We start from the raw sequence: 23864 nt of genomic DNA on the forward strand, positions 1-23864 counted from the left end.
TCCTGCAGTCTGAGCCAAACAGTCCTTGCACTCAACTTCACATTGCATTGTGCCATTTCATCTTGTATACACCCAGATTATTTTCTTTTGTCACATAGGCACAGTCTCTTAATTCATCTATCATCACTTGCTGTTGTGCACCTTTTTCTGCCTTTACCAGTTTGGTTTTATAGTGACTTAAGTCTCCTTATCCCTCTTCAAAAACTTAGAAATGCCACATTTGGTTAAATTTCCACCAAATTTTCTTCTAATTTCCTATAACTGTAGCCTTGTTCACTTAATAATACTATTTTACATCACTTTCTGGGTGACCAGTGAACTCTTTGCACCATTATTTTAATTTTACAAGCTCACTAAGTGAAAGATCACAAAAAACCCAACCAACTTAATAGTGATTGCATAACAACTGACAAATGTTCTCTCTCAGTTCAATACATGACATCAATAACTGAATCCTACTGTGATCTGATTGGCTCATTGCCAAAACAAGATGACATCTGATTGGCTCTGTAAACACTCATGTTCATTGACTACAATTAGATGAAAGAAAGCTACCTGATTTCACCTTAGCAAGTTGTGCTTCTTTTTACTGGTTATTTGGCTATACATTTTCATAGAATACAGACAATTGAACAAGCTTTGTTGCATTGCATTCTTGATTAAATTAACTTTTCATTGATATATAATTTTATGGTACTACTCCAAAAAATGTGGTGTTATTAGCAAGTGGTGATTCCAACTTAACCGCTGCTACCAGTGCTGACCGGCACGTGTGTGTTTTGGAACAAAATTTGGCAATATTTGTGCAGGTAGCAAATCTTACGAGATGTGTGGGCATATGAGATTTTGGCAATTTTTAAACAGAAAATCACCAAAATCTCTCTCGTGTGCATCCTCTTGAAAGATTTTACTTCCTGAGCATGCGCAGAAAAAAAATCTCGCTGGGATGCGTGCACCCCCCGCCAGTCACCCAGAGCTGCATGTTCATTGCAGTTTTCGTTACCAGTGCGCAGAGTGACCCGTACTGGTAAGGAACCCATTACTGGTTATTAGCCATCAAACCTCAAAAATACATTTTTCCCAAAAGGTTTCCACAACTTTTTGACTTTTTCAATATTTCAATATTGAATTGTTTTGAATATGTAGTTGTTGAACTTCATTTCCCTCTTTGAGGAAGATAGGTTGTTTAGAAATGTGAAATTTCAATGGACTACATTTTTCTACTCCTTTGTGTAATTTAAATAAACATAAATGCAAATTTTGCATGTATAAAAATCCATTTATCATTATAGAATCAGGTCAGGGCAAATGATTAGAACATGGTTAAAGAAGATCTGGGAGGAACCAGTTTAATTGACACCTCAGACACTTAGTTTGATTTGCTTTTTGTTTTTGAAGGGTGTGGTATCACCATGCCTAAATTGAAAAAGCCATCAGAATCTTGGAAGAGGTTTAAAAAGATTGCCAAAAAATATTCATTCCACTGTCCAGAAAATCAACTACAAGTGAAAAAGATTTCAAATAAATGTCAATTTGCCCAGGCAAAAAGAAGTCTCTAACAACTCCAGAATTTCATCACAAGATCTACATACACAAAGTGCATGAATTTACCATTGGAAAGAAGTGGTGTAAATTAGATCTACATTGGGGGAGGGGGGTGTAGCAAGAAAAAACCTTCACTGTCCAGAAAGAATATCAGGGCAAATATAAAGTTTGCTATAGATCTAGATAAAGGTCAGACCTCTGGAACATTGATGAGGCAAAATTAGAGTTATTAGCCAGTAATTTCTGAAGACAGGTTTCAGCAAAAACCAAAGACCAGAAAAGCCTATTAGCAAATGGCGGTGGAAATTTTATGGTTTGAGGCTGTTTTGCTGAATCATGGTCTTGGCAGTTCATTATCAAAGAATCTTCATTGTATCAAAGGGTGTTGGAAGATAAAACTTTCTGCTAGAAGGTTGAAGCTCGAAGGAAACTGAACCTTGCAACATGACGTTGACCTCATTTAACATTCTGTTAAATCCAAGGAAGGCTGGGAAAAAAGAAACATAAAGTTCTGGAATGGCTAAGTTAAAGCCTGGATCTAAATCCCATTAAGTTGTTGTACATACAAGAAACTCCTGACACATCACAGAGTTTTAAAAAATCATGCATGAATTAGGGACAAAATTCCAGTCGATGTCAGACTGGTAGACCATTATAAAGAAATGTCTACCTGAGATTGTTCTTGCCAAAGAGGACAAAACCAGTTACTAGAACCAAGGGTTCATTTCTTTTTTCTACAGAGGAAAATAGAATATCCAATTATTTTTGTTGATTAAATAATTGAAAGTCAATTTTCATATTTTCTGATCAATTATTTACATGCTGCTTGAATAAAGATAAAATAATTTTATGTCCACATATGTTAAATAGAAACAAACTTTATATGGGATATCCATAATTGTTCGCATGACTATATACAATATAAGCTCCCACTTGGTCATGAGGCCTCTAGCATGAAACTAACATTATTATTATTTAAATCACAAGACTCTAATATGAAAATGTGTAGAAAAAAGGAAATTGTACTTGCATACTTCCACATAATAGTACTAGTCCCTTGAAATTGCTTTGTCAGCTACTTATGTAACTGACACACTCATTTTAGCTGTAGGTGGAAGGTAACTCTAGACATACCATACCAAATTGATATTTCTCAATCTATGCTACACCTTCTTTAGTACACAAAGAGGCTTCTGGATTAGGATATTGTACCTCTCTTATCACAGAACCTCAAAGCAGTGCATTTAGAAGCAGGAGAAGCTGTTCTGAAGACATATTTGGCAAGAAAATTTGCAATACAACCTCCACAGAACAAAACTTAATTTTCCAGTTACCGTATTCTAGGATATTTTTTTAGAATGTTTATGTCCTCTTAGAGTAAAACCCTTTTCAAAATGACCTCTAGAAACCAGCTTGAATATAGATAACAAACTAAAATAATATATAATAGATTTTAAAAATCAACAACATTCCAAAATAAAAATCCCAGCGACCGGTGAGGTCATACAGAGTGGGTCTCCTTAGGGTCCCGTCAGCCAATGTCGGCCGGCGGGACTTAGGGGAGGAGCCTTCTCTGTGGGGACCCCGGCCTGCTGGAATCAGCTCCCTCCAGAGATTCGCACTGCCCCCACCCTCCTTGCCTTCCGAAAGAGCTTAAAAACTCAACTTTGTCACCAGGCCTGGGGTTACTAGATCTTCCCCCTGACCAACAAATGTTTTTAGTACAATTGTTGAACGAATGTAATGGAAGTTTTTAAAGTAGATTTTTAAGGATTTTTATATATATTAATTGGATTGATTTTACCACTGTTTCTTTGTATATGTTGTTAGCTGCCCCGAGTCCTCGGAGAGGGGCAGAATACAAATCCAATTAATTAAATAAATAAATAAACAAACAAACAAACAAACAAATAAATAAATAAACAGATAAAAATTAGCAATAATTCTAAAACATACTGTATTTTTTGGAATATAAGATGCACTAGAGTATAAGAAGCACCCTAGTTTTGGGGGAGGAAAATAAGGGGAAAAATTCTGCCTACCAGGTATTTACCTGGCTAGTGTCCTTAGTCTGGTCACCTTCAGTACATTAGTTTGCTGGTTTCGAACAGGATAAAAAACAGTTTTTCCAATAGCTTTTACTCTGATATATCTGATGATGTGTAAGTCAAAAGTTGTTTTGGTGGAGGGTCCAATTTGCAGTTTCACTTTCCCATTTGTGCCGACAATTGACAAGATAACTTACTCTCTGGGGAAAAAAAATACTGTGGGAACAAGACACCTCTAACACCCCTTGGTGTGTGTGTGTGTGTCCAGGCATGCAGGTGGCACACAGAGCCCAGCTTAGCTCCACTGTGCCTGCACCTCCCGCCAGCCAGGTGATATTTGGGTTTCTGCCGCGCATGCATGGGGGGGATTGTAGAAGGCTGCAGTGCAAGTCCCCCCAGTCCATTTTGGCTGCAGGCAGGCATACTAGGCTAAAATCAGCACTAGGGGCTGGTAGGGCCCTCTCACAGCCATTTTGGCTTCTAGGGAGGCTTACTAGGCTTACAATGGGCCCCAGGGAGGGCCATGCAAAGATGCGCGGGAGGCAGGGGAGATTAGGATGAAAAGATACCTGGGCAGTGCTGGGTCATCAGCTAATTCCAAAATAAAAATGGTACTCATGTATCACTCCTTCTTTATTGTTAGCCTTTACTGTTCACTTTTGATGAAAAGTTGCCCTGACTCCCGTGGGATTGGGTGGCATAGAAGTTGAATCAATCAAACAAACAAATAGTAACATAAGTTGGAGGGTGGCAAAAGAATCAATGCATTCTTTCCAAAAATAAAAATTAATTATTGAATCTGAGAAAGTGAATATGGTTTTGAAGTATGAGTAGCACTATTTTGCTCTAGAAATAAAGATGAACTGTTAGTTATGGCTCAGTTGTATTCATCTGGAATAAATGATGTTTTTATGCAGCCAAATTGTAATATTTTTCATTAGCTACTGGAAGAGAAAGTGTTATTATTAAATACCTGCTTTGCACATGGAACTTCCCCATTGCTACCCCCCCACCCCCCAAAAAACAAACCTCTGGCATCTTGAGACCTTCTGCCTCCATCAATAAAAATGGCAATCTACAGTGTAAATATTTGAAGGTTGTTTAGTATGAGGCTGTTGCAATTCACAGCATCTTATCAAGACTTTCAGGGATGTTGCTGCTATGCTTTCAAGTTTATGACTGCAATTGTGGACTATAACATTCATTTAAGCAAACAATAGATGAATACTTCTGGACCCTGCAAGATACTGCGCTATCCTTTGATACTTTATTTTAAAATGAAATATCTGTTCTAATACTGTCTCTCTATACAGATTGTTGCTTTTGCCAAGGACAAATGATAAAGGCTATTTAGATATTTGTGGATTCACTGACCAACTAAATTAGCAAATAGGGAGTACAGTATATTGTTATGTAAAATGTTTGCCAATTTCCTAATTGCTCAGTTAGGAAACATAAAATATGACTATGCTTTCTTTCCTTAGCCTTCTGATTCTAAATTAACCTTATTATGCTATTTCTAGAGACTAAGATGCTGATGGAAGGGCAATTAATTTTCCCAAGGCTAAGGAATGCAGAATATTGGTAATAGCATTAGCAAAGAAATGCTAATGAATTCTAAAGCTGAATCAGTACACTTATTCTAATTGTAGATACTATAACATTATGAGAGACTAAGTTGCACAATACAAACCTTTACTGGGTAAAAGAGTAAAAAATATACAATTTTTAAATGATTCAATTGTATACAGATACAGACTTTTCAGTATCTTCATCAATGATTTAAATGAGAGAATAGAAGGGGAATTCATCAGATTCTGGAATCAACTCCCCGTGGAGATTAGGATTGCCCCCTCCTTGCCTTCCGTAAACTCCTGAAAACCCACCTATGTCGCCAGGCATAGCAAAATTGATTTCCCTGATTGTCCTGCTTTAAGTATGGTTATGATTGTATGGCTGTTTTAAATAAGGGGTTTTATAACTGTTTGTTTTTAACAGTTAGATTTGTATACTGTACTGTATTGTTGTTGGAAGCCGCTCCGAGTCTTCGGAAAGGGGCAGCATACAAATCAAATTATTATTATTATTATTATTATTATTATTATTATTATTATTATTATTAATAATAATAATAATGATGATGATTCACAGATGACACCAAATTGGCAGGAATTGCCAACATCCCAGAAGATAGGCTCAAAATCCAGACTTGAACAAAGTGTCCTATCTAATAAAATGAAATTCAGTATAGAGAAAAGCAAGATTTTACACCAAATGTAGAGATACAGATACAGAAAAACCAAATGTACAGATACAGATTATGTGAAACATGGCTCAGTAGCATAACTATGAGAAGAATCTTGGAGTTCTAGTAGCCAGTGACTTAAATATGAGCCAGCAGTATGCTGCAGGCATCAAAGAAACCAATGCAATCCTAGGCTGTATCAACAGAGGGATAGAATCAAGATTACATGAAGTGTTAGTAGCACTTCATAATGTTTTGGTAAGATCACACTCAAAATACTGCACCCAGTTTTGCTCACTGTAGAAACTTAGAAGATTGACAGCAGTCCATCGAGTCTGCCCTTATACAATTTCCTGTATTTTATCTTAGGATGGATATACAGTGGTACCTCTACTTAAGAACGCCTCACTTAAGAACTTTTCTAGATAAGAACCAGGTGTTCAAGATTTTTTTTTGCCATTAAATTTCCAGGAAAAGCCAGGAAACATTTCTCAGGAATGTTGAGAGCGGCACAAAGGCCCGGACAGTTTCCTGCCATTCCCCCTTTTGATGATGCTTAAGGAGACCTTGGCAGTCCAGAGCGAAAAAAGCATTTTCCTTTATCTGGGCACTTAGACAGGGAATAAACCTCTGCCAGCGCTCTGAGAAAAGGAACGCTCCCTTTGCTCTGGCCAGCCAAGGAGTCACCACAGCGAAGGAAAGGCACCGGCTACAAAGTGAGCGAGCGAGAGGAGAGGGGAGCCCTTCAGCCTGGGAAAGAAGAGGCAGCAGGTAGCAGCAGCAGCAGTCAGTGTATGGGAGTATGGGAGGCAGCCTCGCACTGGGTGTATTGGAGGCGCATGCTCCTCCTTGCCACCTCAGAGTCCCTCTTTTTTTTTAAAGCCTTAAAGTTTTGGATATTTTTGATTCCCTTCACCTCACCTTCTTCCTTCAGCAGTGACTCTCCTCCTCCTCTTTTTCCTCAACCTCCTCCCACAGAAATTCCAAGCTTTCATTTCTTTCTTCGGAACGAATTAAGTTCTTAAGTAGAGGTACCACTGTATGTTTATCCCAGGCATGTTTAAATTCAGTTACTGTGGATTTAGCAATCATGTCTGCTGGAAGTTTGTTCCAAGGATCTACTACTCTTTCAGTAAAATAATATTTTCTCATGTTGCTTCTGATCTTTCCCCCAACTAACCTCAGATTGTGCCCCCTTGTTATAATATAAAAAAGATGTTGAGACTGATATAAAAATAATATTGAGACTCCGGAAAGGGTGCCAAGAAAAGCAATTAAGATTATTAGGGTACCTGAAGCTAAAATATATGAAGAATGGTTGCAGGAATTAGATAGGTCTAGTCTGGTGAAAAGAAGAACTACAGTTGACATGATACCGTTGACGTGATAGAAGTGTTCCAATATTTGAGGGGCTGCTACAAAGAAGAGGGGAGTCAACTTATTTTCCAAAGCACCAGATAGCAAAACAAGAAGTGATAGATGGAAACTAAACAAAGAGAGAAGCAACCTAGAACTAAGAGTAATTTCCTACAGTGAGAACAATCAACTAGTGGAATGGCTTACCTTCAGGGGTTGTGGGTGCTCCATCACTGGAGGATCTTAAAAAGAGACTGGACATCCATTTGTCTGAAATGTATAGGATCTCCTGCTTGAGCAGGACTAGAAGACCTCCAAGGTCCTTTCCAAATCTGACGATGATGAAGATAGATCTATGAGGACAAAGACTGAATAAACAAACCACATATCTGTCATTGGGGTGAAATAAAAGTCTAAGAGCTGCATTCTGTAAATTTTTTATCAACATATAATTGAAGCCAAATTAAATTTCCATTGATAAGTTTGACAGTGTAGAACATTAAAATGTTCTTTCCCAACAGGCAATTACAATGTAGCAATGAAAATCTTAAAGGATAACTTGGCCAAAGAAATTGCTTACAATCTTGTTGATCCACTTAGGTGTGAAGAAATTAAAAAAGGCCTTTTAAAATATTAATCATATTACATTCAATTCATTTTAACTGTATTTATCTTGCCCTAGGTTCTGATCAGAATTTTAGATCATCTCTCTATTTCTTATTTCATTTGTGTGAGAATTGGAAATAAACCAACTTACTGATTCCGAAAAAGATTTTTCTGAATCATTGTGCCAGGCTAAACAAAATAATCATGTCAGATTTAGATCAGGGGAGTTGATGTTCTAGCTTCCACTTGCCTGCAGAACTTATTGGGTGATTCTGGACCTTCTGTCTGATCAACTTAATTCTTAGCATATTTATGGGGATGAAAAAGGGTGATACACCAGTGATGGTGAATCTTTTTCTGCTTGGGTGCCAAAAAGGTGTGCACGCGCACAATAGGTGCGTGCGTGTGCCCATATTCATAATGCAATGCCCTGTGCATGCGCGAAACCCTCACGTACTGCTCCCCCTGCACATGCGCACAGGTCTCACTGAAGCCTCCTGACTTCTAGTAGGCTGTTTTTTGCTCTCTCTGGGTTCAAGGAAGCCTCCTGAAGCCTGGGGACGGCAAAAAATGGTCCACCGGGCCAATTGGAAGTTCAGAAACAAAAGGAAGTGGAGTTGCCCTACTACAGTGATGGGCAACCTTTTGAGCTTGGTGTGTCAAAATTCGCCAAAAACTGAGCATAACTCGGGTGGTGTATCACCTTGAGAAAAAAACTGGGCGGCATAGAAGTATATATATATATATATAGGTAGGTAGGTAGGTAGATATATAGGTAGGTAGGTAGGTAGGTAGATAAACAAACAAAAATAAATATAAATATAAATAAATAATAAATCCCTTCTTTTTTATTAAAAGAAATTAATAATAAAACAAAACCAAACTCTATTACTATTAAAACTAAAACAACCAGCAAATTCAAAAACATAACTACAGTATTAATAAAAACAGGTGAGGGTTGGGGTTTTTCTTTCTCTGTTATTATTTAAGTGCTTTTACCATATGCTTTAAATCAGTGATTTTCAACCTTTTTTGAGCCGCGGCACATTTTTTACATTTACAAAATCCTGGGGCACACCACCAACCAAAATGACACAAATCTAATAAAAAAATAAAAAAAATAAAAAAATACATACATACATACATACATACATACATACATACATACATACATACATACATACATAAATAACCCCCTCATATATACAATCCCATGTAACATCCCCTTATAAATACAGTCAATCATCAATCATCCCTCCTGAAATTTATACCACTGTCTCATTTCTGGGTACTTCTCCTGTCTTTCCCCCTTTTCTCTTTCATGTTTCTCATTTCTCTCTCTTCCTCCCTTTTCCCCTCATTCCTTCTCCCTCTCACTTCTCCTCTTTTTCCATCCCTGTCTCTCTCCCCCCCTTATGTGTGTGTGTGTGTATACACTCGAACCATTTCCAAAACCAGTTGAGGGCTGGGTTTTTTTCATCTTTTATTCTTTTCAAAAACAGGTGTGGGCTGGGGGGGTTCTTATTATTTGGATGCTTTTTACCATATGCTTCAAGAATCACCTCTCTCTCTCTTTTGTTTCTCTCTCCTCTCATTCTCTGCCTCATTTTCTCATTTCTCCTTTTTTTCCCCATTTTTGTTCTCCTTTCTCTCTCTCTTGCTATCTTTTTTTCTCTCTTGCTTTCCTTCTCTCTCTCTCTCTCGTTCTCTCTTATTTTCTTTCTCTCTCTCTCTTGTTCTTTCTCTCTCATGCTTTCTCTCTCTTGTTCTTTCTCTCTCTCTGTTCCTCTCTCTCGTTCTCTCTCTTATTTTCTCTCACTCTCTCTCTCATGCTTTCTCTTGTTCTTTTAAAATTTTTTAAAAAGTGTGGGCGCACGTTACTATGCATGCGTGAGTTCTGACATCCATAATTCGCTACCCCTCCTCTCTCTCTTTCTCTCTCCTCCTTCCTCTCTCATCTCTCTTTCCTTTCTCTCATTCCCTCTTTCTATCTATCCTTTCTATCTCTCACTCTTTCCTTCTCTCCCTCCCTTTCTCTCTTTCCTTTCTCTCATTCCCTCTATCTCCTGGGGCTGACTGCGCCTGCCCTGCACCCCCAACCGCGGAGGGAAAGCATTTGCCTTTCGGCACCGCCAACCCCCCCTCCACCAGCAGCAAAAGCCTGAACGACGGAGCCGAAAGGCAAACGGTGCATCCCTCCAGAAGCAGCAAAAGCCGCCCTAAGCGGCGGGGCGCGCCGTTTGCCTTTCGGCTCCGTCGTTCAGGCTTTTGCTGCTGGTGGAGGGGGGGTTGGCGGTGCCGAAAGGCAAACGGCGCGCCCCGCCGCTTAGGGCGGCTTTTGCTGCTTCTGAAGGGGTGGGCGCCAATGCAGCAAAAGCCTAAGCGGCGGGGTGCACCGTTTGCCTTTCGGCACCGCCAACCCCCCCTCCACCAGCAGCAAAAGCCTGAACGACGGAGCCGAAAGGCAAACGGTGCATCCCTCCAGAAGCAGCAAAAGCCTAAGCGGCGGGGGGCGCCGTTTGCCTTTGGCGCCTTCCCCTCCACCAGCAGCAAAAGCCTGAACGACGGAGCCGAAAGGCAAACGGCGCGCCCCGCCGCTTAGGGCGGCTTTTGCTGCTTCTGGAGGGGTGGGCGCCGATGCAGCAAAAGCCTAAGCGGCGGGGTGCACCGTTTGCCTTTTGGCACCGCCAACCCACCCTCCACCAGCAGCAAAAGCCTGAACGACGGAGCCGAAAGGCAAACGGCGCGCCCCGCCGCTTAGGCTTTTGCTGCTTCTGGGGGGGTGCACCGTTTGCCTTTCGGCTCCGTCGTTCAGGCTTTTGCTGCTCGTGGAGGGGGGGGGGTTGGCGGTGCCGATGCCAAATGCTTTCCCTCCGCGGTGGGGGGTACAAATGGCGCGACGTCTACGCAGGTTTTTTTTTTCAGACTCTCTTTTTTGCGAGCCGGGCATGATTTTTTTAAATTACAAATTAATAATAACCCCTCATCCTTCCCCTCTTCCCCTCCCTATTTTTCTCCCTCTCTCCCTTTATATTTAACCCTTCCTTCCTCTCTTCCTCTCTCCCTCTCTCCCTCTCTTTCACTTTTCTCTTTGGTGAACCCCCCAAACTGTTCAGACTCAAGAAAAAGCTTATCAAGCGGGGTGGGGGGTTTGTGAAAATCTAGTTATGAGCCGCCAAAGGAGGAAGCAAATGGCGCGACGTCCACGCAGGGGTTTTTTTTCACTCTCTTTTTTGCGAGCCCAGCATGATTTTTTAAAATTACAAATTAATAACCCGGTAAGGGTTTACCTGTAACAGCTATAAGAGAAACAGCAATTAAGTTATTCAGCCCTCCCCGATGCGATCGACCCAAGGTGAGGAGACACCATGCGCTGCTCGTGGAGGGAAAGAAGCGAAGGAGGGGAGGGGAGGTTGGAGTAGATTTCCTGGCGGAGCGATATGGGATGAGCAGTTTAATGTAAGCAAAGTAGGACCCCGGGTAAATAGCCCTGGAAGTGAAATTAAAATTGCAACCGGCGCAATTTTTTAAAAAATTGGTGCAAAACAAAATTAAGGGGAGAGGAAAAATAATAATAATAATTGCAGTTGCTGTACTTGCAGTCGGTGGGAAATTGGAAAGCGGGGAGATTTGCATCTTCACCACTCTAAGCTCCCTGTTTCTCCGGCGGCCGCGTGTCACCTAAAATGGCTCCGCGTGTCAGTGCTGACACGCGTGTCATAGGTTCGCCATCACTGCCCTACTACTTACCTTCAGATAATTGCAACCAGGCCTCGCATACTTGCCCCATTTCTTTTGCACCCTGGAGGGCTTTTCTGAAGACCTGTGTAGCTGATAACAAACCAATCCAGAACTCTATTATCAGCTGCAGAAACCTTCAGGAAATGTCTTTAGTAAAGGCCTCTGGAACTGATAACATCAATCTGGAGCTCTGTTATCGGCTAGAGAGACCTTCAGGAAAGGCCTTTAACAAAGGCCTCTGCAGCTGATAACAGAGCTCTGGTCGCGACAGGATATAAATCTAATGAATTAATAAAATTTCCTTCAAGTGTAGCTCAATGTTAGATTATTTCATGATGTATCAATCTATTTTGCATGGCAACCATATAAAGATGATTTGCCAGTGCCTTCATCTCAGATGTTTTTCATCTTTCCAGGCTAGTTTAAAATTCTGACATGCAAGAATTGCCATAGAACTTCTAACCATGCCTACTTTTGAATTCTGTGGCATACCAGTTATAACATAAAGCCATACATCTTTTAGAGATCCATCTTAAAATTTATACCTGGAACAAGTGAAGTATATATAATACCTCAGATATAATTCAGATACAAAGGACTCAGATTGTTGGAGGCAATATGCTGACTCTGTAAACTGGTTAGAGGGAGCTGTAAAAGCACTAAGAAGTGGTATATAAGTCTTATTGCTATTGTTATAATTCACAGTCTGCATCATCTCTTTCCTTGCTTCTTTTTATTTAATCCTTAAATATCCCCATTGCCTGATGCTCCTTTTACCAATCATTAACATTTTCATCATTTGCTTAGTCATATCTGTTTAATATGTGTATAAAAATGATGGTTGCATAAATTGTGTGGAAAACCTTTAACATAGAAGATGATTAGATATGAATAAATGAAAACTCAAAAGCGCCTGAGTACACATTGTAGACTTCTAATAAATATACAGTGACTACGTGACTGCAGCTAGGTAGCAGGCTTGGCTAAATCAATTTGCAGATGAGTGGGTTTACAGATGATAAATTATATAGCACTAAAGAATACAAATGAAAATGAGACTGGCATTTATCTCCCCCCCCTTTCTCCTTTTTTAATGACATTACTGTTACCAAACTGTAGCCTGGAGGTGTATTTTTCCTTTCATTTCTCCCAAACATTGGGACTTGGAATTAATACTTGCAGAATAGGCATCTACAGGGAAGTAAACAGTGTCTTATATGTGATTATATCACACATCAGACAAATACTGTGAATTGTATACTTGCATCAGATTTCAGGACATTTTTATGAAGACCTTGTTTAACATGATATTATTAATTCATATATAAACTTGATTATATACTGATTATAATAAATATTTATAAACAGGAAAAATAAACATTATTAAAATATTTCCCTATACTAAAGTTTGAGGTCTTGCTGTAAGCTAAATTTCTTCTCCAGCAGTTTCTCAGAGGAAATTTCCTTTATTATTGTGGTTGAACAAGGATTTTTTACTCTGCAGTATATTTTTAGAAGATTAATCACCTGAATTATATACAATATTTCAGTGCTGTCATCCCATTAATACTACTACTACTACTACTACTACTACTACTACTACTACTACTACTAATAATAATAATAATAATAATAATAATAATAATAATAATACAATGGAGTTGGAAGGGACCTTGGAGGTCTTCTAGTCCAATCCCCTGCTTGGGCAGGAGACCCTACACTACATAGCACAAGGCAGCCATCAATGTCCTGTTAGTAGGCTGGGCAGAGACAGTGATTGGCCCGAAGTCACCCACTAAGCTTTGATAACTGAGAATGAACTAGAACTTGGCTCTCCCCAAGCTTCTCATCAAATCAAGAAAAGCTGTTTTATAATTGCTATTCTGTGATGGTGAACCTTTTTTCCTCAGGTGCCAAATTAGCATGTGTGCGCGCTATCGCGCTTGCACAAGTGCCCACACCCATAAACAGCTTCCCCTGCCCCCCGGAGGCCCTCTGGAGCCCAGAAATGGCCTGTTTCCCAACTTCTTATGGGCCCAGTAGGCTCGTGTTTCACCCTCCCCAGACTCCAAAGGTTTCCCTGGAGCCAAGGGAGGGTAAAAACACCCTCCCCCATCCCCCGGAGGCTCTCGAAGCCAAAAATGCCCTCCGCTGTGGCACCTGTGCCATAAGTTCACCATCACTGCCCTAATATAAGTAATACAATACATTTTGAAAACTTACTGAGGAATACAGTCTAAAATAAATGCAGTCTAAAATGACTCTAGTTCAGATAGAGAACATCATACAGTTAAATACAGTTTAAAATATCACTGTTGAGTCATCTGGGATGAAAATAAGAATATCCAAATTACAGTAAGCAAGATAAGAAAAGAAATAGGTAGATGACGATTAAGAGAGATGGTCTGCAAAATAGAAACAGCTAAGAAATACTGTACTTAAATTAGGCAGGGCACAATTTGCTAATGTACTAATTATAAAACTTTGTGTTTTTCTCTGTTTCCTATTTTCAGAAGGTGCTGGCTCTCTGCCTTGGACAGGAGGTTCTGCGCCGAAACCTGGCAAGCCTAAAGGGAAGAAAAAATTTTCTTCGGTTAGGCAGAAGTTTGATGTAAGTTTCTCTTATGAGACTTAGAAACACAACAGTTCCATTTCAAATCCTTGTTATCCCACCAGAATACCCGGTATAACCAGTAGCATTTATTACACTTTGCAATTTTCTCTCTTCACCAATACAGAGTAGAGTATGGGGAAGCATTGATAATTCACTGCAGTGTTTCTAATTTGAGCAACAGCCACATATGCAGTATTGCCCTAGGTCCGTGATGGTGAACCTATAACGTGTGGAGCCATATCTGAGGGCACGTGAAGCTGTGCTCTATGTCAGCTTCAGCATACATATGGGTTCTGGCCAGCTGATTTTCGGCCTTACGGAGGGCATGGGGTGGTTGCTTTCGTCTTCCCCGGGCTTCAGGAAAACCTCTGGAAACTGTGGATGGTGAAAAACAGATCCAATGACCCAACTGGAAGTTTGGAAGCCTGGGGACGGTTAAAACGACTTGTCCCCAGCCCTTCGGAAGGACAAAAATCAGCTGAGATTTGTTTTTCGCCATCCACAGGTTCTGGATAATTCAGTGATTCTGAATTATCCTACGGGGGTAGCGCAGGAGGGGTTGTGCACACATGCGTGGGGGAGGGCATTGCATTATGAGTGTAGGCACAGGGGTGGGTAGCAGGCAGGACAGGGTGGAACGCAGTTCCACCGGCGGAAATGAAGCTGTGTGCCCAGCTCCAGCTGACTATCCCCCTCTCCCATCCTCTTCCTCGGAAAGCAGCAGGGAGACCAGCACCAGCAGGAGTTGCACGGGGCCCTTTTCCTCTACCCTCTTTTCTCAACAGTTGATCGGCACCCATTCACCTAGCTACCCAGCCTGAGGCAGGGGGTGACCCAGGAAGGAGAGCGCATGAAACATGAAGTAAATTGTCACCCCAGAGAGCGACACTTGTGACGTTGTAAGTTGAGGACTTAACAGTTCACTTGAACAATGATGATCGTTCAAGCTACTCCCACCTGGTCACATGGCTAGCAAGCCATTCCTACTCAGTCACATGGCTGGCAAGCCACACCCACAAAATAAGCCGCACCCACATTGTGGCAGTAAAATTTTTAGCTGCCCATTACTGTGTGGGCATGCTTGCGCACGCTATCAGGTGCACACGTGCCCTTTTGGCACCTGAGCAAATAAAGGTTTGCCATGATTGCCCTAGGTTGTAACACAGCCAAAATATTTGCATACCTCTATTTCTCTTATTTAATGTAAATCACTGAAAGAAGACTTTCCAAGAAATGTGAAAGACTTTTACAAAGATCTGAATGGTGATGAAAAAATATAAGAAAGGACGATACCAGTAAAACTGAGGCTTGATTTATTCCATGCAAATGTGCATAAAAATTAAATGAATGGCAATAAAAATTAACAAAATTTGTAGCTATAGTGTGAACAGATAAAGTAATCTCACATCACTAACCAGAATATCTCCGGGACCGCCTTCTGCCGCACGAATCCCAGCGACCGTTTAGGTCCCACAGAGTTGGCCTTCTCCAGGTCCCGTCAACCAAACAATGTCGGTTGGCGGGACCCAGGGCAAGAGCCTTCTCTGTGGTGGCTCCGACCCTCTGGAACCAGCTCCCCCCAGAGATTAGAATTGCCCCCACCCTCCTTGCCTTTCGTAAACTCCTTAAAACCCACCTTTGTGGTCAGGCATGGGGGAACTGAGATATTCCTTCCTCCTTTCAGGCCCATACAATTTATGCATGGTATGTTTGTATGTATGTTTGGTTTTAATAAGGGTTTTTAGTCATTTTTAATATTAGATTTGTTTCATGTTGTTTTATTGTTGTTGTTAGCCGCCCCGAGTCTACGGAGAGGGGTGGCATACAAATCTAATAAATAAATAAATAAATAAATAAATAAATAATAAATAAACATTTAAAAAGAGTAAAGTGAATTTTAAGTAAAACTTGCAAATGTTTTTAGATGTGATGAGTACCAGAGGAGTACCATCTTGGACAGGGAGTTCCAGAACATCGTTACTCCAAAATTTCAGGTTTTTCCCATCTTGGTTTATATTGAATCTTCCAGAATTTAGGGTAGACTTGAATTAATTCCCTTAATTAGTTCAGGTCTAGGCTAGGATCCATAGATTGTATTTAAGACATTGTAATGGACAGTACACTTTTAACATTGGGGCTGCTGAAGACTGCAGCAGGGGAGACCTTCAGTTTGTAAGTGGGCAGGTAAGAAAAATAAAAATGGGTCTCTTGTATCAAGCTTAGTGGCTACATAGACTGGTCAGTGGCATGTGGCTTGCTCTTGCCTTTTCAGAGCAGATTAGGTTTAGTGGATCCTACCAGCACGAAGGATAGTGGACAGGACAGTAAAATTTTATTCCTTTCCTGCCTTCCTTTTTTGTTTGTTTGTTGTATAGGGCTAGACTAATCACTTTGATCCACTTCAGAATTACTTATTGTGTAACTTAGACAACACCCTTGTGCAAATCCAAAGCACAGGAAGCATACAGGGAGCGATCTTCATTTTGGCAAGAGCAGCACAAGCCTCTGGAGAACTCAGAGCAGAAATAACTCATAATCAACCCATAGACCAGTTTTATCTCTAATAAAGGGAACTTGGAAGGATTAAATTACTACATTCCTGAGTACCAACAGTTTCTTTCCCATTGAGATAAAATAGAAAGAAGGAGGGAGACAGAGGTTTTCCTTTTGAATCTCCTCTAGAACAGCAGCTGCCAGTAGAGAAAGAAAGAAAGGAATCTAAGCATACAAATGTACCCACCTTCCCTAGTAAATTCTTGCAAAGCACTAGAAGGAATCATAAAAAATATGAAGGAATCATAAAAAGTCCCTAAATCTAAAAAATATTCAATTGAATTTGCTCTCCCTGAGATCATCATCTGCGAGCTGTCCTTAAATACCACACTTCACTTCCTTCTCTGTTACAGAGCCCCTACACTGCTAACATGGGCAACCTCCTGCCGCCCCCCCTCTTATCTTTCTTGGTGACCTCAATCTATTTCTTATTAATTGGACCCTAAATGAATATACAAATGATCCTATACATGCAACCCTCTACAATACTGTTACTAATCTGGGACTAATCAACTAGTAACTAATAACACTAGACTCAACCACTGCCTTGATCTCATTTTTGCAACAGTTCAAACATAATTTATGGACTACAAATAAAAGATCATAGAGCCGGAGTGGCGCAGCAGGTAGAGTGCTGTACTGCAGGCCAGTGAAGCTGATTGTAGATCTGTAGGTCAGCGGTTCAAATCTCTTCACTGGCTCAAGGTTGACTCAGCCTTCCATCCTTCTGAGGTGGGCAAAATGAGGACCCGGATTGTGGGGGCAATATTCTGGCTCTGTTAAAAAAGTGCTATTGCTAACATGTAAGTCGCCTTGAGTCTAAGGAGAAGGGCAGCATAAAAATCGAATGAATTGAATGAATGAATGAACAAACAAACAAACAAACAAATAAATAAATGAGCCCTTTTCCAACAGTGACCATAGCATGATGTTATTAGTTTATCTTAATATAAAATACAATTAAGAAAATAAAAATAATGGGAAAATAGGGGAAGGAAAAAATGGAAAGGGAAGAGCAGATTTTCTTGGAATTCTTGTATCAATTGTGTTGGAAGGTTTATATTTAAACCAACATAATAAAGTTTTGTGTCAGGTTTATATTCCAAACTTGCAATTGAGTGTTTTGCATTGTCAGCTTCTTGTGAAATTGCTCAGTACTTTGGTAATTTTCTACACATAATTGCATCTCTGAAGTAATTTGAGTAGTTTTTATAATGTTCTTAGAACATACCGTAGCTGATCTATAAATTGATAAGTTTTATTTAAGATTTTTTAAAAACACATCTCTAATGCTCCATCTTCTTAGCTCCCTCTTGTGGTTAAAGAGTAGATTTTTTTGTAAGTCTTTTAAGAATTGCTGGCCAATCAGAATTCATAAAAATCAGAAGGTTTTAGCCACTCATATAGCAAAGCAGACCAAGCTACAAATTACTTAAACATAGTAAAATAAAAGCCTCAGCTTTTTCCATCAAAGTTCTATCAATCGGGAGAGTCCAGAAATATTTCACAAGAAGATTCCTTCACTCCTCTGCTCACACCAAAATACCTTATTCCACCTGACTTGAAATACTGGGATTAGACAATTTACAACTAATTTACTAAATGTCAAATCATATATCAAAATATCCTTCCTGTTAATGACTACTTCATGTTCAACCGCAGCAAACACACGAGCATGTAATAGATTCAAGCTAAATGTAAACCGCTCCAAACTCGACTGCAGAAAATATGACTTCAGCAGTAGAGTGATCAGTGCCTGGAATGCACTACCTACTTCCCCAAACCCCAAAAACTTTAATCTTAGACTGTCCACAGTTGACTTCACCACTGTGCCTACTGTCCTATTATCCTCTTTTATTGTTACTTTTTACTTATGTTATGTTTATACAAACTACTACTATACTATACATGTTTGACAATTAAATAAATAAATAAATATTTTTAAAAAGATACTTCATGCTTCCTTACTTTAGCTTGCCTTCATTAGCCCTCTTTCTTTTCATTTAACAAGTAAGAAGTCTCAAAAATAGCTCAAATCTTCAAAAAGGAAAAACCGGGTGTGACTGAAGAGAACCTTTTTTAGTTTAAGAAATATGATTCTTAAAAGTGATTAAGAAATGAAAGGCATAACTTTATGACCTCACAAGCTCACTTTGAAGCACAGCTCCTGACAGAGAATGGGATGATTCTGAAACTCTTCCTAATCCAGGAGAGTCATAAAGGAAAGCCAGTTCCTTTGGTTTCTAAGTTGAAAAAGTGACAGTCCAGAGGGAGCCTGGGTGTATTGTCAGTTGGTCATCTTCACTGGAATTCCCAACATTTTGACTGTAAATGTTATTGGCTAAATAATGGAACGTGTTGTTTTTGTTTTGTTTTGTTTTGTTGTACAGCACCGGTTCCAGGCCCAGAATCCCTTGTCTGGAGCTCAGCAGTTTGTGGCAAAAGATCCCCAAGAAGATGATGACTTGAAGCTTTGTTCACACACAATGATGCTTCCCACTTGGGGCCAGCTCGAGGGAAGGATGATTGTCACTGCTTATGAGCATGGCTTGGATAATGTCACCGAAGAAGCAGTTACAGTTGTTGTCTATGCTGTAGAGGTGAGATTACACAGAATGGCAAATTTAGTCATGAATACTCCGATACATTGTGTATATGATGTCAAGTTTGGCATTAATTATTTGCCTTTGTAAAAAATAGGAGCAAAAAGCATATCCGTATTACAAGAAAACAGACCTATGAAAACCATTTTGTCTGCTTATTAATATTAATTTGTGGAATTGTTTTTGCACATATGTCCAAGATTGAATACTTTCTTGTTGTAAGTATACTGTATGTAGGCAAAGTAAGATTGTGCTACTTAAGGAACAAAAATGTATGGACTAACATAAGTTTCCTTTGCCTGTCTGTTTTCTTGGGAAATTTTATTTTTGCTTTTAAAGAAAGCTTTTGTTTTTTAACTACTTCATGCTTTATCAGAGATTCAATTGAGATCAATATTATAAATGGACAACTTCTTGTCCCCTACGGCTCCTTTTTTCTGTTTTTTCTTATTACAAGACTCTGTAGAATCTAGAAAAATGTTATGTGATGATGCCATCATTTTTATTCACCAATATTTTCTATTCATATGTGAAATGAACAGTTTGAAGGGTCCCATCTAATGTCTTCATCGATGTGAATTATTCTGGAAAATTTCCTCAAGGATTTTTTGAAATTAGCCTGGAAGCTGAGAAGGCGATGACAAATTGTGTCGCTGGTTTAGTACCTCTTAATGTTAAGAACAGAATCTTGATGTCACCTTTCTTCCTTTATTCTTGAAAGAGACAAATAGGAATAAAGAGATGTGGCCATTCTCAATTCTCACTTGTTTCTGGTTGCAGGAGTTAGTAATTCTGACTCTAAGAATTTCTGACAACATACTCTTGCTAAATTATTTGTGTTGCCAAATAATTGTAGTTTGTAATTTGTAGGCTTCCCACAAATAAATAAAATCTGCAAAAACAAAAATTTTGACCGTTTTTTGTCTGCAGGATACAAACAAATTTAATTCACAAATATTATTTGTATTTTTAATTATTTACATCTTTCATTAGCTCCTCGCATGCAGAAGTTAGAATCATCTTTTAGAGTCAACATGAGTACCTCATTGACTAAAGTTGGGCTTTATAGAACCAAGGGAACAAGATGGGTGTCCAGAGGTTAAACAATAGCAAGTCATAAACCAAATAACGGGCTTTGACAAAGCAGGTATACCTGGGGATAGGCATGGATTTCAGAATAGAGTGATGGCCAGAAACAAGGGGGAATACAGGCAGTGCCCTTTATGTTGCAATCATAAGAAGCATTGGATACTTCAAGGTTTGGGTTTTTTGCAAGCAGTAAAATATTTCTTTCTCTATAGAAGCATCTTAAGGATATCCTTTCCTCTGTAATATCAAGAAGAAAGGCTTACCGTGTAAGGGATGGTCACTTCAAATATGCCTTTGGAAGCAATGTCAATCCACAGCCGTACCTGAAGAATAGTGTCATTGCTTATAATAACTTAACTGAATGGTAAGGATTTGCTTAATACTAATGCAGCATAAGAGAGAATGTGAGAATATGGAACTTAATTTTTAAGAAAAATGGTCTAATAATCGGTGGTTGTATTTTTAATGAGAAATTGGCCAATCTAGGCATTATTTACTAAGCAACAAAATTTCTGGAACCATATGCAGTGTGTGTGTGTGTGTGTGTGTGTGTGTGTGTGTGTGTGTGTGTAATATCTATCTGTCTGTCTGTCTGTCTATCTATCTATCTATCTATCTATCTATCTATCTATCTATCTATCTATCTATCTATCTATCTATCTAATCTCTGTCTGTCTGTCTATCCTGCTCAAAAAAATAAAGGGAACAGTCAAATGACACATCCTAGATCTGAATGAATGAAATATTCTCATCAAATACTTTGTTCTGTACAAGGGTGAATGTGCACAACAGCCTGTGAAATTGATTGTCAATCAGTGTTGCTTCCTAAATGGACAGTTTGATTTCACAGAAGTTTGATTTATTTGGAGTTATATTGTGTTGTCTAAGTGTTCCCTTTATTTTTTTGAGCAGTGTGTGTGTGTTCATTTATATGCATATGCGTCCGTGTGTGCATCTATGTATATGTATATGTACGTGTGTGTGTGTGTGTGTATGTATGTATGTATGTATGTATGTGTAGACATATATACACACACACATATACACGTATACATGCTTGCATATGCACGCACGCATGCACACACATGCATACAAATAAATAAATAAATCTTACCGGCTCAAGGTTAACTCAGCCTTCCATCCTTCCGAGGTTGATAAAATGAAGACCCCGATTGTTGGGGGCAATATATTGATGTTTTAAACCGCTTAGAGAGGGCTGTAAAAAACTGGAGCGCTATCTCACTGTAAGTGCTATTGCCTTTGAATGATACAATCATGATCAAAAGTTATGTCTCCCCTGACTTCAGTATTACATTTCCTACCTTTTTGTGTATTGTTTATTTTAAATAATTTGGTTTTGTGCATGGATAAAGAACCACAACATGGATTATATTAATAATTGTATAAGTTTTATTTGGATGTTAATTCTGGGGAATCTCTGGAGCTGGGTGAACTATAAATAAAGCAAACAAATAAATCAATAAATATTTTCATAGTATGCATATTTGCTTTAGGTTTTGTTGAAAAAATGCTACTACTAAATGCTGCCCAAAAGTTTCATTTTTATTCAAATGCAGCCTAATGTTATACAACATTACTCAGACCAGACATTGCACATGACTTTCAAGTGGCTTGGTGTGGGGGGTCTATGTGCCAATTAACACTTCTGGTATTCAGGACAGAATCTGAGCCAGCAGTGAACTCTTTCTTTTCCCCTAATAGGATGCAAAATCAATTTTTCTCCAATTTGTGTCTTTTTCCTAGCCCTCCTACCTACTTGGCTCCCCCACCTGGTCAAAACCTTGCTTCCCATCTACCACCTGATGATGCAGAGCAACAAGCAGCCCTCCTTTTGGCCTGTTCCGGGGACACCTCACCAGCAACCCTTCCCCCAGTGAACATGTATGATCTCTTTGAGGCACTGCAGGTAACTTTAACAGATTACAGTATATATATTAATTTCAGTTGCTGTTCTCCTGATGGAGATGTTATTTCACAAAGAACTTACTACCAAGTAATGGGGGAAAGGAAAGAATACCTAGAAATAAAATAAATAGTTTGCTTTCTATTTGGTCTTAAATGTGTGTGCTGCCACATCTTTTAGATTCATGGTGTCTTACAAGAACATAACACACTGAATCGTCTGAATATTAACCTTAATCCGAATAAAAACATAATTCAGTTTAAATTTGTAAATCAACTTTTAAAAAAGTTATATATATAATCAATTAGTTACAACTTTTTATATACATGTTGTACGCGTGTGTGTGTGCATACTGTGGGCTGGCTTATGCCCTGCATTTTCTTTCAACATCTTTCAGTGCAAATTGGGTGCTCTGGGATGGAGCTCCATTTTCACTACCTCACTGCGTTCCCCCCGTCCGGGCAGTAGCTCACCCCTGTGTATACATACACGCACACTCCGTATTTTTCAGACTATAAGTCGCACTGGTGCATAAGACGCACCAAGATTTCGAAGAGGTAAGTAAGAAAAAGAGGAGTACTGTGCAGTTCTCCCAAACCCTCTGCGCACCGTGTTTTTGTGAAAAATGAATAGGTTTTTGTCCCTTTTTTAAAAAACGGGAGCATTTGCCCTATCCTAACCCCCAGGAGCACTCTGCAGACCTCCCAAAACCTCTGCGTGCCCATTTTCACATGGGGTGGGGCTTCGGGAGGCCAAAAATGGTTGTATTTGGTGTATAAGATGTACCAACCTTTTATGTGTGGGGGCAAAGTCATCTTATACTCTGAAAAATATGATATATGATTAATTTGAGCCCAGTAAGATTTTCACTTGTATACTTACAGATCCACCGGGAAGTGGTTCCAGCCCATACTGTCTATGCTCTCAACATTGAAAGGATCATCCTGAAACTCTGGCATCCAAACCATGAGGAGCTTCAGCAAGACAAAATCCATCGGCAGAGGTTGGCTGCGAAGGAAGGCCTCCTAATGTGCTAAGACTGTTTCCAGTGCTGACTTGGCATTTGGACTTTTGAATCTCAACATTTGCATTATTTTATGAGCACTTTCTGGTAGAAGTGTGAACATGTTTCCCATGGAAATATGACTCAAACTGAAGAGCATATAAGCATAAAACAAAGCCCTGATTGCTTAGAAGATTGCCTATTTTGCTGATAACTTTCAACAAAATGAATGGCATTCATTTTGAAAATCTTTCTGTTCAACTAGAAAATGGATGTTGCAGCAAAAACCACATTTTTGTTTTCATTCCATCCTTAATATGTAAGTTGATGCTCTGTCTATTTGCAGTACAAAGATAGAGTTCCTATAGTCACCCGATACATAGGCCATCTAAGCTGCTGCTTTGGGTTGTTTTTACAAATATATATTGTAAATATATTACACAAAATTTTGTTTTGTTGGTATTTTTTTTGTATAATTCAAGTTTATTACATGTTGGAGAAGTCCTGGTTCATTAAAATAAATTTTATTGTAAGATA

The 23864-nt window shown here is 39.3% G+C and overlaps 1 protein-coding gene across 4 annotated transcripts in view; it reads left to right on the forward strand.

The window, feature by feature from the left end:
• Positions 1 to 23864, forward strand: part of TADA1 (transcriptional adaptor 1) — a 38334-nt gene extending 14470 nt beyond the window's left edge. For 2 of the 4 annotated variants that reach the window (XM_070746791.1, XM_070746789.1), the window contains exons 4-8: positions 14055 to 14152; positions 19099 to 19308; positions 20613 to 20764; positions 22165 to 22327; positions 23209 to 23864. In XM_070746791.1, the coding sequence (XP_070602892.1) occupies positions 14055 to 14152; positions 19099 to 19308; positions 20613 to 20764; positions 22165 to 22327; positions 23209 to 23361 (776 nt within the window). In that variant the 3' untranslated portion in view covers positions 23362 to 23864. The remainder of the gene's footprint in view (positions 1 to 14054; positions 14153 to 19098; positions 19309 to 20612; positions 20765 to 22164; positions 22328 to 23208) is intronic. The other 2 variants (XM_070746792.1, XM_070746790.1) reach the window with 1 other exon arrangement.

The sequence above is a fragment of the Erythrolamprus reginae genome, chromosome 3 (genome assembly GCF_031021105.1).
Source record: "Erythrolamprus reginae isolate rEryReg1 chromosome 3, rEryReg1.hap1, whole genome shotgun sequence".
Taxonomy (NCBI): domain Eukaryota; kingdom Metazoa; phylum Chordata; class Lepidosauria; order Squamata; family Dipsadidae; genus Erythrolamprus; species Erythrolamprus reginae.